This window comes from Rhamphochromis longiceps, linkage group LG20 (assembly GCF_057381845.1).
Source record: "Rhamphochromis longiceps isolate RC_006_pf linkage group LG20, R_longiceps_female_GT1.1, whole genome shotgun sequence".
NCBI classification, from domain to species: domain Eukaryota; kingdom Metazoa; phylum Chordata; class Actinopteri; order Cichliformes; family Cichlidae; genus Rhamphochromis; species Rhamphochromis longiceps.
The window spans coordinates 9,596,807-9,624,073 of NC_140576.1; the positions used below are offsets into that span (position 1 = coordinate 9,596,807).

The 27,267-nt window shown below is 40.6% G+C and overlaps 1 protein-coding gene across 3 annotated transcripts in view; it reads left to right on the forward strand.

The window, feature by feature from the left end:
* The window catches only part of nphp4 (nephronophthisis 4), a 184,374-nt gene that overhangs the window by 123,863 nt on the left and 33,244 nt on the right, over nucleotides 1-27,267 (forward strand). For all 3 annotated transcript variants that reach the window (XM_085394895.1, XM_085394896.1, XM_085394897.1), the window contains 4 exons: nucleotides 1,545-1,733; nucleotides 5,818-6,005; nucleotides 19,016-19,176; nucleotides 19,757-19,940. In XM_085394895.1, coding sequence (XP_085251021.1) covers nucleotides 1,545-1,733; nucleotides 5,818-6,005; nucleotides 19,016-19,176; nucleotides 19,757-19,940 — 722 coding nt within the window. The remainder of the gene's footprint in view (nucleotides 1-1,544; nucleotides 1,734-5,817; nucleotides 6,006-19,015; nucleotides 19,177-19,756; nucleotides 19,941-27,267) is intronic.

Consider the following 27,267-nt stretch of genomic DNA (forward strand, 5'->3'; position numbering starts at 1 on the left):
AAGCCTGGTATCCTGCGTGAACTCTAGTACGGTCCTTTATTACCACAAAAGTTTGCTATCTTGCTATCTACAGAGGGATATTGATTGGCTCACTAATTGGCAACATGTTTGCACTGGGTAGGATAACACTTCTGCCAGTAAGTAGGAGAATTCAGGTCAGAGCCAATTTAAAGAAAAATGTTTTGTCAGCTTTTACATCCCACTTTGGGTAATGGTTTCAGCACTGTTTGTTAGTGTGAAATTCATTATTAAATCCAGCTGTAAGGGAGAGGTTTTGACTTTGATTTAGTTGAGCAGAATGCAATGAACTCAGCAGGCAATTTACAATCATAATGTCAGTGGAAATATAGCCAGGTCTTAGACAGGAAACCGAATGAGAGAGTGCATTCTGCAAATAATGGGCACACTAACTCCGAAACAAGGCATTGTGCTAGTACAGAGAGTCAGTAAATAAGCAGCTGGCTCTGAAACTGTTTTCCGATCCCAGAATTTGGATCCAGACACGATGCTGTTCAGTTCAGTGGGCTGAAACATCTCTGCCTTTTCACTCGGATCCAAAACATCTTTTTGACTGTTTTCAGTGTGGAATGACCCAGTTCTTTTGAGAAGAACAATGAAGTCTAAAGAAGTTTAATTGAAGTTGCCGTGCATATCTGATTGAGCCTCTTTTGAAATAAAAATGATGGCTTGAATATTAACTGGGGCTAAATTAAGATACAACTCTGAGCGATGGGGGAGAGAAGGAAAGCATGAAATTGACACAGCTGCAGAGGAAAAGCCCAGTCGACTGTCTTCTTCACTGATGTTACCTTAATTAGTTTGATCAGGGCTTCGTTCTTTCACAAATGTGACACTGTGGGTTCAACATGGACACAGGCAGCATTACTGTTATGAGAAGCCCAAACATTATTGTTCATTTTTCTATGCCGGCACTTTAGTCAGCCATCTGTGCACGGTGTTATCAGACCCAGAATGTTTGGTGTCAGCACTGAGAGTATAAGTTATAAATGTTACCGTAGTTGTGGGAAAACAGGTGGCCACTATGATTAGAGATAACTGCCAATTATGCAAGAAAATCCTTTGGGAGTGCTTTGGCACCCGTTCTCGCTCCCCTGTTAGTATTGTTGTGGTACCGCTGCTTGACAGATATTGCTGACATCCTTATGCTGCCTAATCATCATTTCCCCACATTTTTCTTAAGTCCAGCCGGATATTGAAATTCAGGTTCAGTTTAATTGGATGAAGTCACTAAATTGAAGTTATTGCCCAAAAGATAAACATCTTGAGTCGAGATGGAACTGATCCAAGGCAAACAAAGCTAGGTCGAAAAATGATAAAAACAGCATTGTATTCCGCTCCACAGATCCAGACATTTTTTTTCCGCTTCATTTACAACCGCAAATCACCCAAGTGAAGCCAGTGCAGTGGGGACTAAACGCATTACCTCCTGCTGCTCGTAAAGCATCAAGAACGCATTCGCTGAAGTCTTTTCTGCTTGGCGAATGATTGATGTGTGCTGAATTTTTCCTCTAATTTAACTCTAGTTCCTGCTCAGTCAGCTCCAGAAGCTCATTGGCCCACCTCTTCTCGGCTGGTTTCCCTGACATCGTGGACTCTAGTGGACAGGTGGCTGATGTCCTGGATCCCACAGAACCCCTACCCTTTGATCCCAATCGAGAAGAGAATGACCTGCAGGGAAACTTGCTGGTGTTCCAGTTTCTGGCATTTACTAGGTGAGGCCTGCAGTACTGTGTCACATGTGGTTGAGGTGTTACTACTGTATAGCATAGCTTAATTGCTGTTGTCTTTGTTGCTGTTAAAGATTTGGCTTTAACACCATGACAGATTGCAAATTAGTTACTTTTTTGCTTCCAGAAATGGCAGATTTGTTGTATTCTAAGTGAAACAGAGCAGCCATTGATTCGACAACCTTGCCAATATCTTTCTGTACACTGAGCCACTATCTGTGTAGAGATTTGGAGACTGATTGACGGCCAAGGGCGGCTCCTCCCCGCCTCAAGGGGTTATCTATTTTTCAAGATTTCAATGCGTTTAAACCAGGCATAAGGTCCTGCCACCCTCTACGTACATGTCGAGCACATACCCCTACACAGTATGCACACATACACTCATGGTTGCAGAAAAGCACATTTCCTGTCAGCACAGGCTGAATTGTACCCCTGTCAGTGTCCCATCACGAAAACCCTGGAGCTGGCATCAACTCTGACAGGGGCTGACAGTGGAGCGGGGTTGGGAGGGGGGTGGGGAATGACGACTGCCGAACGATAGGTACAAAACACACCGATTTTTGTGTCTCTCTATCTTGTCATCAGTGCTGTTGGCATTGCTTACATTTGTCTTGTTCATCATGGACTCACCATCATGGTGCCATGACCACCCATGCATCAACCTTTACACTCTCTAACCTCTTGCTGTTTTGAGATGCATAATCAGTGCTTTGTGTGTGACTAGATTAAAAGACTCTGCTTTTGATTATAATTAATTACACTGTCTGAAAGTGCACCGTCTTTGCCTGTCACAGCTGCATGTCTGCTCAGTTTTAACAAATGATAGCAAAATCCTACCAATGGTGCGACACTATATTTTACATTGTTCACTAATCAGCGGAGTCATGTAACATAGTCCCTGGAAACTCTCAACCATTTTTAAAAACATTAAGAAGGATTTTATTTAAAATCTGGCACCTTTTGATCCTTTTTGGATCAATATTGGAAAATCCGATGTGAAATCTGCCTGCGTGTGGGTCTAAAGTGTCCTTGATAAATCATTAAGTAACACGATTCTTTGTGATGGCAAAGAGGAGGAAAGAAGTGGCAGGAAAAAGGGTAAAGAGCGACAAGTACTTGAAATCTTGTTACCAAAGAGGTATTGAAAAATTTTATAGGGCTGCAATCTTCTACTTTTCGCCTCTTCTTCATTTCATTTTATCAGTAACTTTATTAGTATTTAAAATTTCAGAAAAACATGTCTCTGAGGCGAAGTCTGCAGATTTTTTTAAGGTAATGACAGTGTGTGCTTTGTAAAAAATAAGTCTCTATAGAGTAACTTTTCTATGAAAATTGCTGCTACAGTAAAAATAAAGGGAAATATATTCCAGAGTAAATTAAGAAACGATGAAAAAATACATACAAGTTTATTTAGAGGAAAAAAAATTGTTTAGGCAGGAGGTTAATACTTAAACCTTCATCACAGTACCTGATATACCTAAAACCATGACAGATGTCATTGTGAGTTTTTATCAAATAAATCAGGTGCTGATTTCCAGAGTTGAACTTGTATTTGGTAGCACTTCACTTTTCAAAGGTTCAAAGAGATACTGAAACAAGTCTAGGAGGCATCATTAGGCTGAAAAACCAAAAATGCATCAGAGAGACAGCAGTAATGTCAGGAGTGGCCAAATTAAAAGTCTGGTACATTTGTAAAGGGAGGAATGCATTGGCCAACTCAGCAACAGTGAAAAGACTAGAAGACCATGGAAAATGGTCAAAGTGAAAGATGACAGAAGTTGTTATGAAAAACCTTTCACAATATCTACCCAAGCCAGCAACACTCTTGAGGAGGCAGGTGTATCACTGTCAAGCTCAAGAGACACCATCACGAATGGAAATACAGAGTGTTAACAACAACATGCAAACCACTGGTTACACACAAGACCAAGAAGGCCAAATTAGCTGTACCAGAATGATGGGAAGAGAAACGTATAGAGAAGGAAAGGAACAACTCATGATCTGAAGCCTACCTCATCATCTGTCAAACATGGTGGAGGCAATGTTCTGACAAGGCCATGTATTGCTGTCAGTGGAACTGGTTCACTAGTGTTTGATGATGTGAATGCTGATAGAAGTACCAGGTTGAATTGTGATATACTCTCTGCTCACATTCTGTCAAACGGTGTAAAACTGATAGGGCAGCTCTACACACCGTGTACAGATAATGACCAAATCATACTGTAAAAGCAACTCAAGAGTTTCTGAAGGGACAAAAGTTGGACATTCTTCAGTGGCCAAGATAGTCACCTGGTCTCAACCCAACAGAGAATCCAAAAGAGACACAGAGACTGACAAACCAGTAGCAACTGAAGGTGACTGCAGTAAATGCATCACAGAGAATCTCAAAAGAGAAAACACGGCATCTGGTGATGTCCACGGGTTCTAGACATCAGAGAGTCATTGACTGCAAATTATTTTCATCAAAGTATTAAAATCAGTCCTTGCATTTAAAACGATTTTAGTTTATTCACATACTTTTGGGCCTCTGAAAGTGGGAAGCTGTATAAAAATGAAGGTAATAAAGCTGAAGCTCCGCACTTAAATCACGTCTTGATTGTTTTATCTAAAGTCCTCTGTGGTCATGTACAGAGACAAAACTACAAATACTCGTGGACCTAAATGTAAAAGCCGACAGATAAATCACTCTTTGTGGTAGCAATTGGGAAGGAAGGTTATAGTCAGCCCTTGTTTTATTGCAAATTATACACCATGGGTGCAAGCTGAAACACTATCACATTATCAGTTGGATAGTACAAGAAAACATATAAATGTCTGAGTGTATAAATTTACTTAAGTGTTTATGTTGTGATGCTATGAAAGCCTGTTCAGTCCCTCTGGATCTTTTTCATCACCATCTTAGGGCAGCCTGAAGTGGAAACTAAAGCCTCAAACTGGAACATAAATTTTGAATCTCTGTTGGTCGTTGTAGAGTGAGGTAAGGCTGAGTTACCTCAAAATTATGACAAACAGGTATGGCAGACTGGGCTTCCGCCAGCGGCAGCAGTACCATTTAGACAGGCAGGGAGCCTGTGAATAGGCAGTGTAATTTCCACCTCTCACCCGGGCGCCATAATTATCAATCTTGTCTGTTTACTGAATGAATATTAATGCTGGCTCCTCTTTGAAGATGGAGCATGGCATCGTCTTTAACAGTGGGACACCAGAGCTTGTGATTGACTGGGAGGTCATACGCCGCTCTTATTAGTTTCCACTTTGAAATCTACGGCTTCGGCAGTCTGTGGTCATGAGGGGGCCCTCACAGCACTCCCTGCTTGTTTTTAAAATGCTTTTTCTTTTTCCTCAATACTCATTGACTGGTTGATAATTTATTCATCATATGGAAGCAAGAAGCTCATCCTGAAACTTGCTCTGTTTTAAATGTGCTTGGCGCTGAAATCGGGTGCTTGCAGGCTCACAGGGACTTTATGTGGGCTAACTGCAGTTTCAAGTGTGGGATTAGAAATGCGTATGTGTGCATGAAATCACACTCAGAGGGTGGCGTTTGTGTGAAAAGCAGTACACAGCACACAAGGAGGAGGTTCTCATAGCCCCAAAGATTACTTTTTCTAAACAGGAGTCCCAGTAAACAAACACAAGAAAAGTATTCTATTTGTGGCAATAGATAACCTAGATATTTATATATATTTATACACTTTTCTCTCGTCCACAGATCTCATAACACGTTCTCTTGCTGCGTTTCATTTTTTAAAAATGAATTGTGAATTTGTACCCACTTAGTCAGCAGTCCAGTTTTCTTAGCAACTTTAAAGTTAAGCTCTTATCCTCTTTTTGGTTTTGAAGTTTTCACTTTTAAGCAGCTACAAAGTTAAACGACTCCTATAAGATGTGCAGAATATTCATTTTTTAAACATTTGAAAAGATTCTGGGGAAAAAAATTATTTTCTAAATATAACAGATTTCGATTTCTTTGTATGCTAATTTATTTACACTGTATTCTTATACGGTCATTATCATTGTAATCATTATTTTTACATAATAACAATCATCTCCTGCTGTCTTTTCACAGAATAGCAGCACCGGGTGTTGGTCCCGATTGGCCTGAAAACATCTACTTCACCTTCCAGTTCTATCGCTTTCCACCAGTCACATCACAGCGGCTCAAGTTGCTGACTGGTGACAAGGTTCAGCACAAAGCTAGCAATCCACTTCCCTGTGTCCTCGCCTCCATTAACAAAGATGGCACAGTTAACACTGGTAAGAATTCGCAGCTTAAAAAAATATTGTTCATTCCATTTTTTTTAAAATATTATATAATGGTTATGTGTTGCCTTTGTGTCCCCTAAGCGATAGATTTATCAGAAGATAACTGCATATTACATGCTTTAGAAAATTGCCACACTTGTGTGTGAGACTCTGCCGTTGATTATAAAAAGTGTACGAGGCGTATATCTGTTCCAGATTCAGAGTTTATGCCAGGCTGAGATTCATTGTACTGCTCTCCAGGTTAACATTGTACAATCACTTCCTACAAACTGCAAGCTCATTCCATGATGCTCCATGATGTTCTCTGATGCTGAGGCACTTCTCTTTCAATCAGCCAAGCGGGCGCTGATTGATGTCAGGTCTATTCATGTAGCAACTAATGAAATGGAAGAGATATTACAGCTTCTGACAGAGCGTGATATTGAGCGCACAAACAACACCCCCCCACCCCATTCCTACGCCCACCCGTATTCTCTATTCCCCAGACACACACTTCAGTCTAACTCTGTCAATATTTCTCCGACTGTCTCTGCATCTCTCTCAGCCTATAGCATCCGGAATGCACTTCCACAAAGCCGTGCTACATCAAGACAAATCCTTCCAGATATTGTATTGCTGGGAGCCTTTTCACCTATTTCCAGACAGCTGTTGAACTACTAAAGCTTTCCTTTCTTATTTGAAGAATAAAATGCTTAGCTTATCACCACCGGCGGTTAGTCCATTCACAGCTTGTTTCCACAAATGTCAAAATCTGCCTCATGTGCCTGCATGCTTTATTTGCAGAACCACAAAAACTGTTTATGTACAATTAAAAGTTTTCCCTTTCTGTGATGATGTAATTTCAGTTGGCTAGCTCAAATAGCAGATTATAACTTAGGGTATCATTAGCTAAAAGACTAACGCAAGCTGAGCACACAATGACCCAAATGAACCGGATATTTTTTTTGTATTGGGTTAAATTGGTGATTCTGTTCAATATTAATGGAATTTTGAACATATTTAATGTCACTACAAGAGAATTTGTGTATCAAAAGTAATATAAGCTAAACAGAGAGTGCGAGGGAGGTGAATCTGAAAGGAAAACTTGATTTACTAAACCCTGGAGTTTTGTTTCTATAGCCTTACTTAGTCTGCTTTGTTACTGCTGCCATCAAGTGAACCTAACGAGAGGGTATTTTTCTTTCCTCTTTGTGGATTCATTCCACTTGATTTCATCCCGTGCATCTTATGATCCAACTGATTTAAAGCAATCTTTTTTTTTTAAGAAACATTTGATATGCTGCTCATTTTACTGCCAAAGGATATAGTTAGTACTGTTTTATTCCTAAAAATGAATCTAATGACTAAGGTGTAAGACATAGTTTTCACAGGAGCTTCACAGGATAGTTGGTGGTAAAGTTAAAATGAGAGTGGAATGTTGCTTTCTATCTGCTGGGAGACACAATCTCCATAAATTTGTTTTACTGTGTCAGTCTTATATTTCCGGCTTGTTTTGTACTGCCACAGTAATAATTCTGTAGTAATTTTCTCCAGTCTAGGTGATACTGTAACATTTAAAGCTTGAGCTTTTGTAAGGAATCTCAGTTTACTGCAGTAATGAATAGTTGCAGACCTTCAGCAGCGTAACTACACTTTCTCCTTCAAAAGCATTGATACAGTGGGTCAGTGACATCTTGTTGCATAAGATTGTTTCAACTTAATTCAGTGTATTTCAGTAGCTCTATTATTATTGAAACTCTTCTGTAAAGCATGATTGAGTCAATTGAAAAAAAGTTCCTATTTTATTCTCATTCTTTGAACCTTCATTTCCTGAGGAAATATCTATTTCTTGCTTCAGTCGTTCACTGCTTAGGTGGCTGTTCAGTGTGGCCGTGTCAAATATAAAATTCACGGTCATGTTTTGTTTGTTTGTTTTATGATGTCCTCTGCACTCTATTCAGCATGATTGCAAAGCGCTACAGTTCACACATTGTACTTTAACGCTCTCTGACACTTACTTTGAAAAGTTGATGGGTTTTTTGCCCTGCTGTCAAAATGTATCTCTTTAACGTGTCCATACCTGAATATCAACATGTTGGCAGGATTCGATTGTGATCAGAAAAAGTCATTGCATACATACAGACACACACAGAATGTTTTCTTGCTTTTATCCTGATAGCTAAATACACCTCAACTTGTGCTAGAACCGTCTCTCCTGGTATAATAAAAACATTTAGTGAGGAAGCAGCTACTGTATGAGGCACCACCTTCCCACCTTTTGGCCTTAATGTGTGTGATGGAAGGTCAGGGGATGGTGGAGACCGCCTGGCCACAGTTCAGTGTAGTACAACATAGATGAAAAGCTGGTTGTCAGTTTCTCTTTCACTATGGCAAAGAGAGAGCCTGGCAGAGAACGGATGGATAGTTTCTCTGGGGGAGTGTCTGCGTCATGTGTTTTATGGTATGGACTTTTCTTTGACCTGTTACAAGTTGTAAAACGTTATTATTTACATTTAAAGTTGCATTTGCTTAGTTTACTGCATTGCATCATTGGATAGAAATTACTATTGCTATTGCAGTTCAGTGACAGAGGGAGTGCTATATATATTTTACTACTACAGATTAAAGAAGACAGTTTAATCACTGTTTTTCAATAATGTTTTTAATTTCTAGCTATACTGCACAAATTAGTCCAAATGTAAAATCTTGAAAGCACTCTTTAAGTGATTTATAAAGATGTGAACGATCCAAGTATTGTACGAGATCAGTGATTTGGTATCTGCTCTCTGGTTTGAGCTTCCTATGTGCGTGTGTGTGTGCAAGAAACGGTAAGAGTCAGAGATGGGAGTTTTAGAGAGAATATGGAAACTGACTTTGAGCTTCAAAGCTGCTATGGTTATTCAGCTTTGTGATTCTGTGTCCTACTGGGTGGAAGTTTCCCAAGAGCCGAATGAATTCCTAAACCCTGCTTAAGCAGTCGCTTAATGAAATCATTAGGTCTCGCAAAGTTTCTTCCAATCCTGCTGTAAAATTAGCTTGAAGAGGACACCTGATCAGGTTGAGTGTAAATCTTCACATGCTGTAAACCAGCGGTCCCCAACCTTTTTTGCGCCACGGACCGGTTTATGCCCGACAATATTTTCACGGACCGGCCTTTAAGGTGTTGCGGAAAAGTACAACAAAATAAAACTAGTACCAGTACCGAAAAAAAGAAGATTTATTCATTCACACGTGAAAAGACCCAGGAAGACCGAGTTAAAGATAAAAACGATAACAAAATAACGCTGAAAACCGCTAAAAACCCTGAAAACCATACATTTCACACCTGAGCCTCAACTCTCGCGGCCCGGTACCAAACGACTCACGGACCGGTACCAGTCCGAGGCCCGGGGGTTGGGGACTGCTGCTGTAAACCACTTAAACCAGTGTGGCTGTAACAATATGATACATACCTCATGTGATTGTGTTTTAGAATCCATTTTGGTATTGGGCTTATCTTTCTGCCATGTGATCAGCTTTCTACATGGGAAATGATGAATACGAAGCCTGGGAGCAAAATTCAAAACCACACACCCAGATTTCTTTGTGTAGAGAGTCAGTGCACAGAGAAATCTATGTGTCTTCCAGGCATTTTATGATATACAGACCAAGTTATTGTGGTGCAACTGAACACTCAAAGACTGAGAGGGAAATGAGGCACAGTTGGGTGTCTTGATGTTTACCTTATGGAAGATAACTGAAGCAGAAACTACAGTGTTCTGCCTCAACGGCTGATTTCTCTTATTTATTGTTTTTTTTCCCTTTTTTTTCAATTTGCAAGTAATTGAAATGGTTAACGTGTAGCTGTTACAAATTAAAGTACAAAGAGCAAATGAAATTGCAATCATCTGTCTTTGTGTTAATTAGTAATTTGAGGCTTCAAAAAGAGACAATATTAAAGTCAGCAGTGGGACACAGCGGTGGAGAATCTGAACAGATAGTAGCAGCAACAAATCAATATGTGAAGTGTGTTATTTTTTATTTTTTTCTTAGCAAATATCTACCAGGGATAATCCCAGATCCCCACACAGCCAGAGTCCACCCACACTGCTGTTTTTATTTGCTTCCTGATTAGAATTCTTCTCGGGAGTGCGTTTGATTGACGTGTCTGAGGTTTTTTCTCCTTTTTTTCCTTCTCTTTTGCACATGTATTGCTCATTAAGATTAAACCAAAAAAAAAAAAAAAAAACACCAACACAGCACCAATAGAATAAATACAATACATAAATACATGTTTATGTATTGTGTTTATGTGTTGAAGCCCTTCTAAACAACACATCGTTTTCTCATCAGATACAGCGTTACACGGTTTGAATGTGCATATCAAAAGTGATGGAGCGGTTTAGTTCGTTCTAGAGAGAAACCTTTAGAAAAGTCCATTATTCTGTTGCATGTTTCTGTTCTCTGCCGACTTGGGGCTGTGAAACATCATCACTTTACACCCACACTGACTCCCAACAAACAAGAGTCAGAGTTCCTTGTCCACTGTGTCACATTTGCATTAATATATAGTTAGACATTTGCTGAAAATGACTGTTATCTCAGCGTGTGGGCTGCTTTCCATACAAATGTATTGATCTAAAAATGGTGTGGATTATTAATCAAGTACATAATAATCCAGACATTGCAATAAGAAGCCCTTAGTGGCCGGTGTGATCTTTTCTTTCATTCGTTCGTTCGTTCTTTCTTTCTTTCTTTCTTTCTTTCTTTCTTTCTTTCTAACAAAAAGGCAGACATATTGGTAATTGTTGATCTACGGTTCTCATCAGTCCTTTCCACATCTATCAGTACACTCTGTGCTTTCTCTTTGTTTTCTTTGCATGCAGCCCTCACAGTGTTTTTGTGAATTGTTGATCCCTCCCTGGGTGTTCAGGCTGCCCAACCTGCTGTAAACATACCAAGTGCCCGCCCGTCCAGGTTAGGGGGAGGTATGTTGGGTGCTGCCCCTTGTCTGCAGGTCGAGCCGCACATACACGCGACCCCGTGCAACCCTTGGGCCAGATCTGTCAGTTCCTCCCCACTTGTGAGCACAAACACACAGCACATTCTGTCTCCTTCTCTCGCTCTCCTTCTGTGCTCTCATTGCCACACGTCCACAGCACACAACCCTAGAGCATGCTGAGAGAATTAATGGTCCAAGTGGAAAGAGTTGGCGGGTGGTTGGGGAGATGGAGGGAGGAGGGATTGGTGAAGGAGGAGGAGGTGTAGGTTAAAGGAGAAAGAGTTCTGAAAAGACTATATCACGAGTGCCGTGGTCTTTCTCTTCCCTCTCTCTTCGCCTGTTTCTTTTGTATACAGACAAGCCTGTGATGCCCTCTTAGTAAAAATCTAAAGTTGTAACTGTCATGTAAGTTACGTGAATTGGAGATTTTTCTATAATCTACAGTGTGTCCAAGTCATGGCCCACAGGAAAAAGTTGGCCCTTCACAAATGTTAATCCAGCCTGCATATCGCTTTAGGTTCTTAAATAAATTTCAATTTGACCTACTCGGTTGTAGAAGTCATCTGCAAAGCAGTGTGCACCTCACACACGTGCTAAAACTGGATGCAACAAACAGGAAAGTTAGTTCTTAAGGCAGACCATTTCAGCTGTGGTAGGAGACTGAATAAACTATGCCTTCACCGAGTGTAAAGAGGCAATTTCTGTTTTCAAAGAACTTAATTTGTTGTCTGAATCCACATACCAGTAAAGGTATGGAGTCATGGACAAGGAACAAAGGCTTTGGAAAGTCCCTGAACAAAAAAAAAAAGCTGTGCAACTGTGTGTTCCTTCAAGGCCAAACTCAAAGTGATGGAGATGCAACGGTATCGGTTTTGTATCAGCAGCCAGCTTCATGGCAGAAGCTCGGCTGTACGGTAAAAGCTGTTTTCCTTGCCTTATGTTTTTAATGAGACAGTTACTGAGCTCTGATGTTCAGGCCTGCAAAACAGCCTATATGAGACTTGTTAAAATAAAATATTCGCCATTGTTCTAAGCTTTTACATCAACTGTAAATACAGGCTTCTAAGTCAATTTGTTATAATTTGTTTGAATTGTAATCAGAATGCAATATTTTTTCTTGATAAAATGCTGTCATGGTTAAGAAACTTTTGTTTTCTGGCTTAATCCTCTATGCCAGGCACATCAAACTCATTTTACATTGTGGGACCACTTTCATCTTATGTGGGCTGGACCAGTAACACTCAACTTTCTGTCAATGTAACACATTTTAACTACACATTTAATCAATGACACGATCTTTATATAAGACAAAATAACACAATTTTAACAGTATGTTTGAGAAATGTTGCTAAATTAAATGAAGGAAATCTGTCAGCATGACTCTTTGGGCTTAATTTTAAGAAGTAAATGTGTGAAATAACAGAATTCTATAATTTAAATACTGTGGTGTGTTTTTTTGGAGAGGGTCGAGTAGGAAGGAGTAGGCTGTAAAATGTAATAAAAAATATAGTTAAAAGTACCAAATTTAAGTCCTCCACATTTTCCTTTCCATGGGCCAGATCAGAGTCTTCACTGGGCCAGTTCTGGCACCTGCGCCTTATGTTATACACTCCTGCTTTATACAAACCAAACTATACACAAATAGGCTACAAGATGCATAATTTCCCAATCAAATGAAATCCTGTTAATAAGCTATATGTCTGACCCTTGGTGTGACCCTTACGTTAGCGAAAGTGAATTTGACACCCGTGTCCTACTTGGTACTCGTTTTTCTTTTTAATTTTGAAATCTCTTTTTAGAGATCTGAGCAGAAGTCTGTAAGACATTCACTGTAATCTTCCTCAACCTATTTACAGGGGGTGTATTTTCTTTGCTACTTTATTGTTGTAAACCCGCAAATGCGGCTCATCTGTGAAGCACTTTGATGTACCTGGGTCTTTTAACACTAGATTTACTAAACCTGCGCAAATTTGCTTAACTTCCCTAAACCCAACACCCCCTAGAATTACTGGGTTTTTATTTTCTGGTGCAAGTCCCGAGGTGTTAAGCACCCCTGCTGAGATTTTCACAGGTCGTCAGCTCGTTTCTCCTCCAGCTTTTGTTGTGCAAACCACCCATTATCCTTGAGGCCTGGCACATTTGCATTTGCTCACTCAGAGTTGCTCAGATCCAAGTCAGGCCAAACCTCTGTGTTACAACTTTCAGAAATGCCTGCCGTACCTATACAAAATATCCCACACATTGACTGACCTGCAAATATAAAAGACATTCACACCTTCCTTGACTCTCAGCACAGATCTTCCATTGTCACTGTGTATGTGAGGAAGTGGCATTGCTTGACTACAGCACAGTGCTGTGCATAAAAGCAGACCGACCCAGGCGGGAGAATGATTTCTTGTTACATTTCTGAGAACGCACATCAGGATGGCCTCCGTATGTGCTATAGAAGTAAAACTGAAACTGAAACTGAACTGAAACTCTCAGCACTGACCAACTGTGTTTGCTCTTGGAACTGTTTCACATACAAGGGTCAGTACTACAGGCAGAAACATAGGTGTGTCATGGGTTCCCCACTTTGTTGACCAATGGTCATGACAACTTGCATATTAATCATCAAGAAGCTGACCTCATAGCCCATTGTTTGACAGTGGTGCTAGTTTCAGTAATTATGCAAATGTACTGAACCCACTGACATCCAGATGAACAGAATTTCCTTACCTGAAAGATTGAGCATGCATCAGGACACTTTCTTCTGTATAATCCTCACTTACATTACACTGTTCCTTGGTGCAGCCTCAGTTCATTCACTGACTGTTAGCTCCCATTAAGCCCAGTTTCTTTTATTGGCTGCCCCAATTCAACTTTATTGTCATTGCACATGTCACAGGTACAAGGCAACGAAATGCCTTGGTTGCATCCATCCAGAAGTGCTTTAGCCATGATATAGATATATTACAAATATATATTAGCAATAATATAGATATGTAAGTATATTACAGAAATGGGTCTATTATGGTATGTTATAATGTACACGGTATGTTATGAATATGCTATAACTATAAGTATATACAGGCTGTAGTGAGTACAAGCTATGTACAGGCTATGAACAGGATATAAATATGAAAAACTATACAGAATATGAAATAAAACAACTATACAGAAATATGAGATATACAGCTATACAGAAATGTGAACTATGCAAGTTATAAACAGTTGTAGAATTAAAAATTATAGTATTGTACAGAATGATTATTTACACAGAATTATACAGTAGTGCAGTTAAGATAAGTGAGATATGTGAATAATTTCTACAGAGGCTATATAAAGTGCTAGTGGTTGTGAGTGGTGGTTCAGTCCATGTTATTATTGTGTTTATGAGGGTACAGTTGTCCATTGTGTGTGTGTGTGTAGGTGGTTGTATCTCCAGTCCATGTGTCTAATGTGAGGCAGAGTTCAGGAGTCTGACAGCTGTGGGGAAGAAGCTGTTCCGGTACCTGGTGGTCTTAGTCTGGAGGCTCCTGTAGCGCCTCCCAGAGGGCAGGAGGGTGAAGAGTCCATGTGATGGGTGACTGGGGTCTTTGATGATTTTCCCAGCCCTTTTCAGACACCGCTTCCTGTAGATGTCCTTTATGGCAGGAAGTGGTGCTGAATTAACATTGGGTTTTAGGCTAGTTTTTTTGTTTTGTTACGTAGGGACAAAGTTTCATATGTTAATAAGATGATATCTTTGTTTCCAACACCCAGGAGAATTTCTTGTAAATTAGATCCCTTGATGTGAATGAAAGCTTGTGAAAGGAAAAAAATATTAAAAGATAAAGTGGGTCACTGTTTTTTTTATTTTGGAGGTCATCAGATTGTAAAAATCTAAATCACCCAAGTAGCTGATTCAAAAAGAACTGGATTTAATTGCCTCTTTGAGCTTAGATCCAGCTATCTTGGAGGCCAACATGTAATTACAGGTATTTGTCTTAAATAAACCAGTCTTTTTGGACCTTTAAGAACCCTGTCTGTTAGCCTCAGAAAAGGCTATTTCTGCATGCATGCTTCATGGGAATACTGACACTAAAGAAGTGTGTGTGTGTGTGTGTGTGTGTGTGTGTGTGTGTGTGTGTGTGTGTGTGTGTGTGTGTGTGTGTGTGTGTGTGTGTGAGAGAGAGAGAGAGAAATAAGGAAAAAAGAAAGAAAATGTGCAAAGAAAAAAAGTTTTCCCTTCATTTCATGTGTGGAAAGATTCAGAGGGGCATGCTGGTCTCTTAGACACAGCGGGGCTGTCACCAAAGGTCCTCATTACTCCACTTCTATCCAGTCGACTGATTCTCTGCACATTCAACTTATGGGAATAAAGACAGCGTGGGGCTTTGATACAGACTTACATGGATTCCATGGAAGAGAATTCTGGGAATAAGGTTGGCACGCAGACCCCATACTCACACATTTTAACACACCGGTGTAGGGATGATTTGGACGTAGAGGAAGATTCACTTTTCAGCAGGGTGTATCACACAAAGTATTCAGTTTACGTTCTCAGACTGGTTCTTGGCTTTTACCATAAACCGATTTAATCAAAAATAATTTCTTATGCGTGCGTCCCTGCATGTAGTCTAAACTGCTGTTTAATATGCAACATTTAGTGATGTTTAAGGGCTTGCTGTAGTTCTCAAAACAGCGTCTGTTATCTTACTGTGTGTTCAGTATTTTGTCTAAAGTGGAAAACCTTTTGTTTGAGTGATTAGTCCTTTTAAAGGTTGGAAAGTGACGATTGTGAATGTGCTGATTAAGCCATGACTTTATCCCACTGTTCATAAAATTACTCTTGAGGTTTTTTTGGCAGTTAGGCACCATTATCGTCTTGAATTATGGGAACCCTGGAGAGCTTCTGATTTTGTGAAATAGCTTTATACTCCCTGGGCATTTCACTCTGATTCTGTGCAGTCATCAGACCTAATGACTCCCAGTAGATGGCTAGTGCACCAGTTTAGAAATGCCCACAAGGTTGGCAGCTGATTCCAGATATTATGACTCTTCTCTATATTTAAAGCCATCTGGCTAGAAGGAACGGCTAACATAATCAGATTGGTGACTTTTTCCTCAGACTGACTTGACAAAAGTCAGATTTCAAATTCAAATTCAAATTTTATTTGTCACACACACACAACCATACACAGTATGACATGGGGGTGAAATGCTTGTTGCTGTACAATGCCCGACCATTAAATGACAGAAAAAAAAGTTTTACAATATTTACTATTTACAGGTTACTACAAAATTTACAATTTAACTTAGGAATTTACAGTAAAGAATGTGCAAATAGCAGAAGAGATTATAAAGATTATAAATTATAGGAATTATAGGATTATAGGAAATGTGTGGTGGTGCGTGTGGTGACGTGTGTGAGAGTCCAGTCTTATAGTGACGTGTTTGGGAGAGTCCAGTCCTACACCTGGTTCAGGGCCCGAATAGCCTGGGGGAAGAAGCTCCTCCTCATTCTCTCTGTTTTGGCCTTAAGGGAGCAGAAGCGCTTCCCAGACCTCAACAGTGAGAAGAGTCCATTGTTGGGATGGGAGAGGTCCATCATAATCTTCCTAGCTTTGGACTTGCACCGCTTGGTGTAGATGGACAGCAGGTCAGGGAGCTCTGATTGAATGATGCGTTCGGCTGAGCGCACCACTCTTTGCAGATCTCGTCTGTCCTGCTTGGTGCTGTTCCCAAACCAGGTGCAGATGTTTGCCGTCAGGACGCTCTCGATGGTGCAGGAGTAGAAGTTCTTGAGCACCTTCAGTGGCAGAAGGAAGTCTCTAAGTCTTCTGAGGAAGAAGAGACGCTGACGGGCTTTCTTAACCAGGGAGTTGATGTGGCAGGACCATGACAGGTCCTGAGTGATGTGGACACCCAGGTATCGGAAACTGTCCACTCTCTCCACTGGTGTGCCACTGATGATGAGGGGTTTGTAATTCCTCGCCTGCTTTGTAGTGAAGTCCACAATCAGCTCCTTAGTCTTGCTGATGTTTAGGAGCAGGTTATTCTCCTGGCACCAGGTCTCCAGGTTCCTAATCTCCTCCAGGTAGGCCGTCTCGATGTTGTCGGAGATCAGGCCCACAACAGCAGTGTCGTCAGCAAACTTGACAATGGAGGTGGTGTCTGATGTGGCTACACAGTCCTAAGTGTACAGTGAGTACAGCAGGGGGCTTAAAACACAGCCCTGAGGCACTCCAGTGCTGAGTGAGATGGAGGGGGAGACTTGTTTTCCCACCCTCACTGATTGGGGTCTGTCTGTGAGGAAGTTGAGGATCCACTGACACAGTGATGAGCTGAGTCCTAGATCCGTCAACTTGGTGAAAAGCTTAGAGAAAAGCTTTTCGCCAAGTTCATGCAAGTTCATGTAATCGACAAAGATATCTAGACCTTGACACCCAAGTATGGGTCAAGCCCCCAAAGAATCGGATTTTATGAGTTTTTAACAGCTGTCTGGACATCCTACTGTTGATGTTGCTGCAAACTATTTCAGTCAGTGAGGGGTGAATCATTCCTACTGACATGATTTTCTTTTGATACAGTAGGTGCAGAAACAGTAAGCTAGAGCAGTTACCTACAAAAGGTTTTCTGAAAAATTGAAAATCATGCTTATTATTATTATTATATAGCTGCCACAATCTCATCTAGGGTGGGATGATGTCTCCTGCCTCAATACAGCTCTGAGTGGTTGATTGTTTCTTCAGAAGTTAAATTTAACCAGTCCTGAATCAACTGGGATTTGTGATCATTAGCTGAGCTATTTGACAATGTTTTAATCAGTCAGTCTCTGTTTTCTCTGTATCTCACAGTAAAATGTGGCAAAGTAATAACACAGGTTAGTGCTATGCTTCATACCTTTACTGATGGCAGTTACACAACCGTAATTACAGCACTATAAGAAGAGACACAGAATAGCAAGACTTAAGCTACCATTCTTTCTTCATCTTTCCAAAGGAAAATGGGTAATAGGTGCAGCCATGTATTGAAACGTGTGCCAACAGACATGAAAATACAGTAAATAAGAGCAAAAAAAGAGTATAATACAAACTTGAAAATCATAATTTGATATGACCACCTTTATTCTTTAGCACAGTCTGAACCGTCTTAGACAGCTTTTTTGCAATGTCTTCAAGTATCTTCAGGAATAGTTCTCCAGGCTTCTTGAAAGACATTCAAAGCTCTTCTTTGGATCTTGGCTGCCTTTTGTTCTGTTCTCTGTCAAGATGATCCCACACTGCTTCAGAAATGTTGACATCTGGGCTCTGTGGAGCCCAATCCATGGCTGATAGTGTTACACTCTGTGATTTTCTATACAGGTATGCTTTTAGTGCACTGGCAGTGTGTTCGGATAATTGTTATGCTTAAAAATGAAGCTGTTGCCATTCAGATGCTTTCCTGATGGTATTGCATGGAAGATCAAAATCTGGTGGTATTTTTTCTGTGTTCATAAATCCATTAATTTTGATAAGATCTCCAAATACCACTGGCTACAATGCAGCCCCAAGCTATGACAGAGCCTCCACCATGTTTTACAGATGGCTGTAGACACTCATTGTTGTAGCTTTCTCTTGACCTACTGTGTACATACTGAAAACGATTTTAACCAGAAGTTTCAGATTGGGATTCATCACTCCAGAAGAGCAGTAGATGATGAGTGATCAGTCTTAGACACAATATTGGTTCATCCCTTGAGTTAGGTGCATTATTTATGCACAAATGATTGTTAGCCACTCTTTAGTGACTTAACAAACAAATCAGTTGACTGAAGACTTTTGCACAGTAGTGTATTTAATCCAGTACATCACCTGAACATGTTTGATTGTTGCAGTAGTTTGTTTACTCCATGGGATACATTCAGTAATGTCAGGCTGTTGTTTCTTGACTGTGTTAAAAATAAACTGGTGTCCAGTTATATTTGGGCAGTGATATTTGTTGTCATTTTGTCTTTTCTGTAATTCAGACGTTCACATCCATATTAGGTTAACATTAATGCTTTCTTTTATTTGAAGTCCTCTCTCTCCTTCTTCAGGCTCTCCAGGTCTGCAGCTGCAGTTCAGAGTAGATGATAGTTTCCTGAAGCCAGGGGAGAAGCGCTGGTTTCTTCGCTACCTGGCCCTCCACGCCATGCATATTGACATCTGGGACAGTGACTCCTTGCTCCTGATAGGTTCTACTGCAATCGAACTCAAGGTAAAAGCCTGTGAGGTCAAACCTGTGATCATAATGTGACTATTATGGTTTAGAACTACAACACTGGACTTCAGCTCACCTGATATTTTCCAAAAACTTCTGGAGTTAATGAGAAATACAAGAAAGACAGCAAGTTCAGACCACACCGTATGCCCCCCTGTCAACTGAGAACAGGAAACAAAGACTTCTGCATTGGTATTGTCACTGATTATTCCCACAACAATTATGATAAATGAGTATCATAATTGTTATATGTACAAATAAGCCTCTAAAGTCTTTGTTAATACTTATGTTACACTTTCTAAAAGTCACCATGACTCATTAAGAGATCATAAATAATTGGTTTGCACTTAATGCAATACTTTATAAATAATGGATTCCCATTATTTATAAAGTTTGAAAATATTGTCATTAAACATGTTTTATCAATTTATTAATCCAGAAATAACCATTTAGAGCAGTTAGGAGTAATGTTTTCTAAATGATGAATGAGTACCTTACTAATATTTAATAGTGTAGTAATTGTAAGGTGTTACCAATGTTTCTCATGTTGAGTTTTTGTTTTTTTTTAAATCCCTAGTACATGTTGCGTCAGTGTAAATCGGCAGTACAGGCGCTTCACGAGGTGGAGGTACTGACCACTGACTACGTAGGAGAGGATACCTTACTGACAAACCCAGACCTGGGTCGACACTCTGCCTCCAGCCCCATGACGGTTCACACCATTGTCAGAGGCCGGCTCCACATACGCACAGGCAACATTGGCAAGTACAGAAAGACTCAGTTGCAACTCTATTGCTCAATTGTAACTTTCCTGCTTTGGCATAACAATACCAACGTCGTGAAAAAAGCAACAATTCTCTTGAGTATTTTAAATAAATTGTTGCTCAGCTGTAGCTGTGGCAACGTTTTTCAACTGTAACAAGGCCAACTGAGAGAGATGAACAAAATAATATCCTTAGGTGTGACAGCACGATCACTATTCAAGGTCTTCTTTCAGTGCCTTTAATTGAAGAACCATCTCATGACTCTGCAAAAACCTTAGGCTCTTGTGCATAATCACTGATCTGTATTCCATGGCTGCGATGACCATAATTCCCCGCTGTCATGACTTTTAATGGATATACTGTATGCAAGAGATTTTGGATACTGTCGTTTATCTTCATGTTCTACTGGGGACACACGGAAGAAGCTCTACGCTTAAAGCACTGGAAAGAATTCATTGGACCTGCCACTTAGTTGGTCGCAAGTTTTATTGCCGGTAGCAGACACTCTTCGGCTTCCACTGGGACACGGAGGAGTGAGTGTGTGTGATAAAGTGCAAATGGTTCGGCGGTTGCGCTCTGATAATGTGAACGTAAATGTAAGCAAAACCTGGAAAACACAGAGTTACACTTGTTTGAGCTTTTATGGGAAAATCCACTTTCGGTAATCCCTCTACATCTGAAATATTTATGAGTGTTTTATATTCAGGTCATATTCCATTGGAGCCTTATGAAGTAATGTTGTCTATTTACTCTTGCTGATGTGTAGAGTTGAGAAATGGCAGTGGATCACCAGGACTGCTGTTGCTGTTCAGAGTTCCCATTTCCAACACCGGCAAACAGAGGTGTGCAGGCTTGCAAAGCGAACGCTGTGCCAAAGCAAAAATATCTTGATGTGATAGTTCCGCTTCGTCTAGCAATTGAACACCTTGCTTCTTCCTTTGCGCTCATCCAATTTGGGCCCGGCGTGCCCCTGCGGCGCGATGGCAGCTGACGATAGCTTCCCTGCCATTAATCAACTGTTGAAACGATACTCCCTCTCATAAACAATGCATCCCTCTCCAGGCCTCCAAAACTCTTCGGTGTGCCATTGTTAGGGCTAAATATGCCAGCACTTTCTCATTGGGCTTATCACTCAAAGCAGGTTGAGAGCGCAGCGGGTTATTAGGTGTGCTGGGGATGCGAGGAGGAGGGTTGTGTCTGGCATGTAAATTCCAATCAAGGCTCAGATATCCATCAGGCGCCCTGGCCGACAGTCAGAATCAATTTGGGGAGGGAGTACTTGCAAGCACTTTTCTTTGTTTCAGCTTCCATCTGTCGCTGCCTTTCTCACATTCTCCCTCCTCTCTTCACTCTTTATCACTGTCTTCCTGTTTTCTCTTATTCATCCATTTACCTCTTACCCTTCTATCACACGCTCGCTTCCACCTTCTATTTGGCTGTTTGTTTTACCGCTCTCACCTCTCCAATATCCACCGCGTCTCTCTTTCCCTCTCAGCATCTGTCATCAAGCCATAATGAATCAGCACTCTTATTTGGTGGGTGGTGAAGGATGTGAAGCCAGCATTTGATGGAAAGGACACACACGCGCATGCATGCGCATGCACACACACACACAAGCACAGATGCATATCAAGCCATTCATACATGCCTGAAAGGTAGGCACTCTTGTACTCACAGACATATAGACAGACAGGTGTAACGGAGCGTGGGCAGGTTGTGTGATGAGCCAGGATGGCAAAAATGAGAGGAGGACAGGTAGAGTATATCACTGATATAATATGAGAACCCTGGAACCACAATTTCTCTGATTTTTAAGTTCAGTGGAAGGATTACAAGGCTCCTATATGGATTGAGCATTTTCCTTCTCCCCTGGCTTTAAATCCCCACTGCACAGGCTCAACAAAGGACCACCGGCCAAGCTGAGAGACAGGCTGTGTACTTGTGGTGATACTGTGCAGATACAGCGCCTGGATTTCAGCTTGAGAGGTGAAGGAAAGTTGCTTGAAAATGTCAATGATGGAGGCGTGCGTGGCAGCAGCAGCAGAAATTTTTCAGTGAAGCGTTATTATAGAATGATGTTCAGCAGCCTGAGGTAGTCTGATCTGGTAAATTCTTAAACGTTGGTCACTTTCTATGCCATATTTTGTAGCCTCTGTTTTATCATCTTTTATTTGGTCCTGATGAAAACTGCATTTATCAAAAACAATAAGAGGAAGTGTCTAGTTCACACCAATAGTCGTCTAATACTCTGCACTGTGACGCTTCTCTTGCAGAAATGCTCATTCAGTTGTGTTCATTCAATAATTCCAGTTGATTTACTTCATAGTGAAGTTTCCATTTATAAAATGGTACTGCTCTTAAGGTATAATCAGTGACACTCAGCATTTCCTTCACAAATGTTTCAAATTAAAAGCCAGACACCTATTGCTTGGCATAATGCGGCCCCTGTTGCTGCTTGGAATTTATTTTGATACATATACAGGAAGTGGTCGTCTTAATCCAACTAAATTTACAGAAAAGGACAGAAAAGGCCTTAACCTATCCAATACGGTCCGGGCTCTGGGGAGACCAATCCATGGCTGATAGCTTTCCAATGTGTGTTTTTCTATCCAGGTATGCTTTTACTGCACTAGGAATGTGTTTTGGGATTATTGGCATGCTAAAACATGAAGCTGTAGCCAATCAAATGCTTTCCACATGACCCTGTTTATGTGTTCATAATTTTGAAAACAAGACTCTCACTGTTGCACTTCTCTCATGACCACCTTTGTACATATTGCACAGAATATGAACCAGAATTTTCCAATTTAAATTCATCACTTCGTAAGATCTGTTACCACTGATTTGGAGTCCAGCTCTGGCATAATTTGGCATGCCTCAGCCTTTTCTGTCTTTTGCCCTTGCTTAAGAATGGCTTCTTGACAGCCACCCTTCCACTGTCACTGTTTCAAATGAGGTTTCAGCCAACAGTAAATGGATCAACTGAAAATGCTGAGACATACGCAACTTTCCAACTAATACCTCTTAAGGAATCACCTTGTTGGTGCAAAAATACTATTTTATGTCTGTCTTTCTCATATGTTGAACTAAAGTAATTGGAATAAAATGTATGTTTTTGCAGCAGGCTGCAAATTGTCTAAAGATAGACTTTAGACACTTTGTCAAATGAACACAAGGGTGGGAATCATACGACTCTGGTAATACTGATAAAATTAGTGTTGTGTTAAATTATTTCTGCATTCTCAGTGAACCCTGATGTCACTGTGGATTTATATTATAAATAATATATGATATACATGTGTCATTATATTATCATCCCCCAAGCCTTTTATAATTCACAAGCAACACAGACCTGACTACCTACTGCTCGGCCCCTTTTGTAATTTTATGTGTCTCAGTCATGCATGCTATTAATCATGTCTTTACTTCTCTCCTTTGGGAATTCATCAGAATTAGGCTTTATTGAAAAAAATGAGTGGCATACTGTCATTTCCAAATGAAAAAGAGTGAAACACCAAATGATATCCTTTTTTAATTATCACAAGGTGGGATTGACAAGTAATTAATTAAATGGTAATGATATATGCTGTCAGGCCTATTCAATCATTCTATAAAGTAGCTTTTATTAATAGCGTCGTAAAGGACAAAAGTATGTGGCTTAGTTGAATAATAGCGAGTTGTGAGATCAAGGGTTTGCTTTTTGCTGCAGTATATTAGGAAGAATGACAGTGCTCCCACATAGAGCACTATAGGAGCAGATGAGGAGTCTTTAAACCATGACGACCGCCTGCACGTCCCATGAAATGGATTGACTGGTGTGTCAGGAGGAAAACTCTGATGCTTTATTGATTTTTTCTGGTAAACCCACAATAAACTCTGTGGGGTGGGGAGGGGAGGGGGGCTGAGATGGAAACAGAGGGAAAGATGCATTAAAGGGAGGTGCTAATCAAAGCATTACGATCAGTGACCAACTTCAACCCAAAGACAGAGAAGAGACAAAAATTGAATAAGCTTTCTAGTCCATTGTGTCATTATGATGTAAAGCATAGAGCAGCATGTAAAGCAGCTTTTCCATAGATGGATACTGTGCACTGACTGATGGCTTTGTAATGTATTTATTGTCTCTCTAAAACAAGAAGGGAAGGAAAAGCGAATAGATTGAAGTCAGATGGGTACAGATAAAGGCTGAATGAAGTAATAAATAAACAATGTAAGAAGTGAACAAGACATTGTTTTTCATAGATTTTAAGCTTTAAAGCCTGAGGACGCCTTAAGAAACCACAACAGGGGTGTATACTGAACTCAAACAGTGGCTCCTTCTGTGGGACTGTGAACATTCACGGCTGCCCCGAAAATCCTTTCCTTACATGCGCTGCAGATTTCCCCAGATGATTTTGTCACTGCAGTAGGACCTAAGGATAACAATATTATCTCTGCAATTTTAGTAAACCCTGGTGCTATTGAAACAATATGATATATATAAAAATAACACATGATATTCATATGCATGTGTCATTGTATGTGTATCATATATATCGTGTACATTGTTTTTTACAGTTGTTTTATTCATAGTAAGTGCCAGGATGCTGCATTTACTGTTCAAGTAAATGCAAGATTTGATGATAGGACAGTATTATTATTATTATTATTATTATTTTTAACTGATTTTAGTTAAAAGCATTAGAGGTTTACTTAGTGCCAGCACAGGGTTACATCAGGTTAGATTATCTCTTTCACCGTCAAAATAAGACGATTACCATGAAATTAATAGTTTAACTATTTATTCTCGACAGTTTTATTCAGACAAACAGAGTATCTGACCCCCTGATTGTCTCTCCTTTAATCTCTCCCTACATTAGTGTTGGTCTTCACCAAATTCTGTTGCAGGGGCTCTTCCTATGCTCAGACTCCAGTTGGTGTTTTCGATGTTGTTTGGTATTAGGCAAGCAGCCTGCAAAGGGCCTGTGAGACCTCAATACCTGGAAACTGTTGCCTGCACTGCTGGAACCAGGGTTAATGAGAGTACAGAGTGAGAGTCAAACAACCAGCACCAGCTTCATCACCCGGTGACCCCTTTCACTTAAAAGGTGATTTAGAGGTTTTTACTTAAAGCTGATCTGTTGTTTTGCTATTTAAAAGTTGTCATTAGTTCAGATTTCACACAGATTTGTTTCGGTGCCCGATCCCAAATGTGTGTGTTTATTTAACAGCTTCTCCAATTCTACCTTATTTGACTCATAAAAAGGTAAAACTGCTTACATTGCCAAAGAAAAAGTCGAAATAGGAGGTTCTTTTTTAATCCACTCTGAAATGACAGTAATATTTGCCAACACTAAAACAGCCCATATGTGACAGAAAGGAAAGCCTTTTGATGAAAACTAGTTTTGCTGACTGTGTCGTGGCTAGATCCTTTCTCTCCAACTCGTACGTTCTGTTGGCGTCCCTTTAAGTAGTCCTCATATACACACATCTCTCCCAACACATCATACACAAACCGACAGCATGTATCTGCTTCAGCACAGTAGAGAAGACAGATTAGAACCTTCTCCAGACCACAGTGCTCCTCATCTGCACCCGCCTGATAAGCCCTGGAGAGACCGTTTGCTACAGCAGGAACAAGTCGATAGATTTCTGCCCGAAGCTGGCACAAGTGAAACAAAATATCCGGGAAATTTACCTAACAATTAGTTTAGCTATAGGTGACTTCCCTCGGGGGCGCACAAACAGTATATCTGCTCATTAAAGGCTCTTGTAGTCGGCTGACTTCATATGCCTTGCTTTTAGCCTTGAGGTTAGAGAATATCTGCTTATTCTGAAAGGTCAGTGGCCTGGAACGGGGAGGCAGAAGAAATCGAATATTGCAGGCTACTTTGAAACCCCCTTGGTGCTTGCTCCCATTTGTTCTGGGGCCCAGTAAATCAGTGGTTTGTTGTGGCCTTAACCTCTAGAACTGCCAGCAGAGCAATGAGGGCGGGCAGGTGGGTTACTCCAGAGAAGGGTTATTGTCATGCAACAGCGAGAGGCAGTCAATAAATTTGATAGAGTTCAGCCCCCTGGCACTTTGTTCACAATTACTCTCCTCCATACAGACAACGTGAAGCAGCAGACGCTGTGCTGACTTTCTGTCTGCAGCACAAACCTGGAGTATCACGTTGTAATTAAGTACTGAGGACCGCGAGCTCTGTCTTAATAATCTGCCACTGTGATTCAGCAGGTAGGAAAAAAAGATAATACGACACCCACGTCAACCAGAAGACGCACTTAAGTAGGTATTATCTGTTGGGCTTAATGATGGTTGTAGCGATAGCCAATTAATTAAAATGACTGAATGATTAAATCAGAGGATCATAATTGGGTTCATCATCAGTCCATTTGTTTTATTATAGACATGTAGCACTCGGTGTTCATCTTATCACTTTCTTGATGGTTTATTGTGTAATTCTGTCGATCAGCAAAGCCATTCTTGACATAAACAAAGGGTCCATAATGAAGGTTTTGGGAAGGAGCTCTACACAGCTGCGTAACTGATCGTAGATGATGATGTGATGGTGATGATGATGACGTCTTTACTGTAATATTTGGGAAACACTGCTGAAAACAAATACATTTGGCTAAGTCGTGTGGCCAGGGAAAGGTGATGGATGATGAGAAGAACGCATTGGGACGGCAGACACCTCACCCATTAATCTGCAGAGCTACGCTGTCTGTGTCTGTTTGCATGGCAATACCAGCTCCCCATTACTCATTTAGCTGCCGCCTATTATCAGATTGCTGATGAAGAAGTTGGTCTCTAAAAGAGTTGGAGGGTACTTCTGGCACACCCTTGTAAAACTCTTATAAGCTAACAGAGGTGTCAGTTCTGGGCAGTAAAGCCACTTAATTGCTGCACTCACCATATTTCATATGAAAGCATCCTGGATTATGTATCCCGCAGCCTCTCAGAAAATACTACACTATACTTCTTATGATACAATTAAGCAGCTCAAAGCCTGGAAACTGAGGGGAGTGATGGGAGCGCACGTGTCAAAGTGCACTGTAATTTAAGCAGTTGCAAACTTTTAATTTGACTTGCTTCTTCAGTCAAGTGTTGTAAATTGTAGCTAACTGTTTCCAAGTGGAGGCCTGTACCTGTAAAAGACTATTTGACCTGTGGTATTTAAAAATGCTCTTAGGAAGGTGGGTCGTAGGTTTTGGTTGGGACTCTGTGCAATTACCCGTCACTTCCCTTAGCGGGCATTTTGTATGTGAAGCACCATTCAAAGGTGTAAACAAGCCTTTCCCGTGGCTGCTATACTGCAGGGGCTCTGCACTAGATGAATTAATG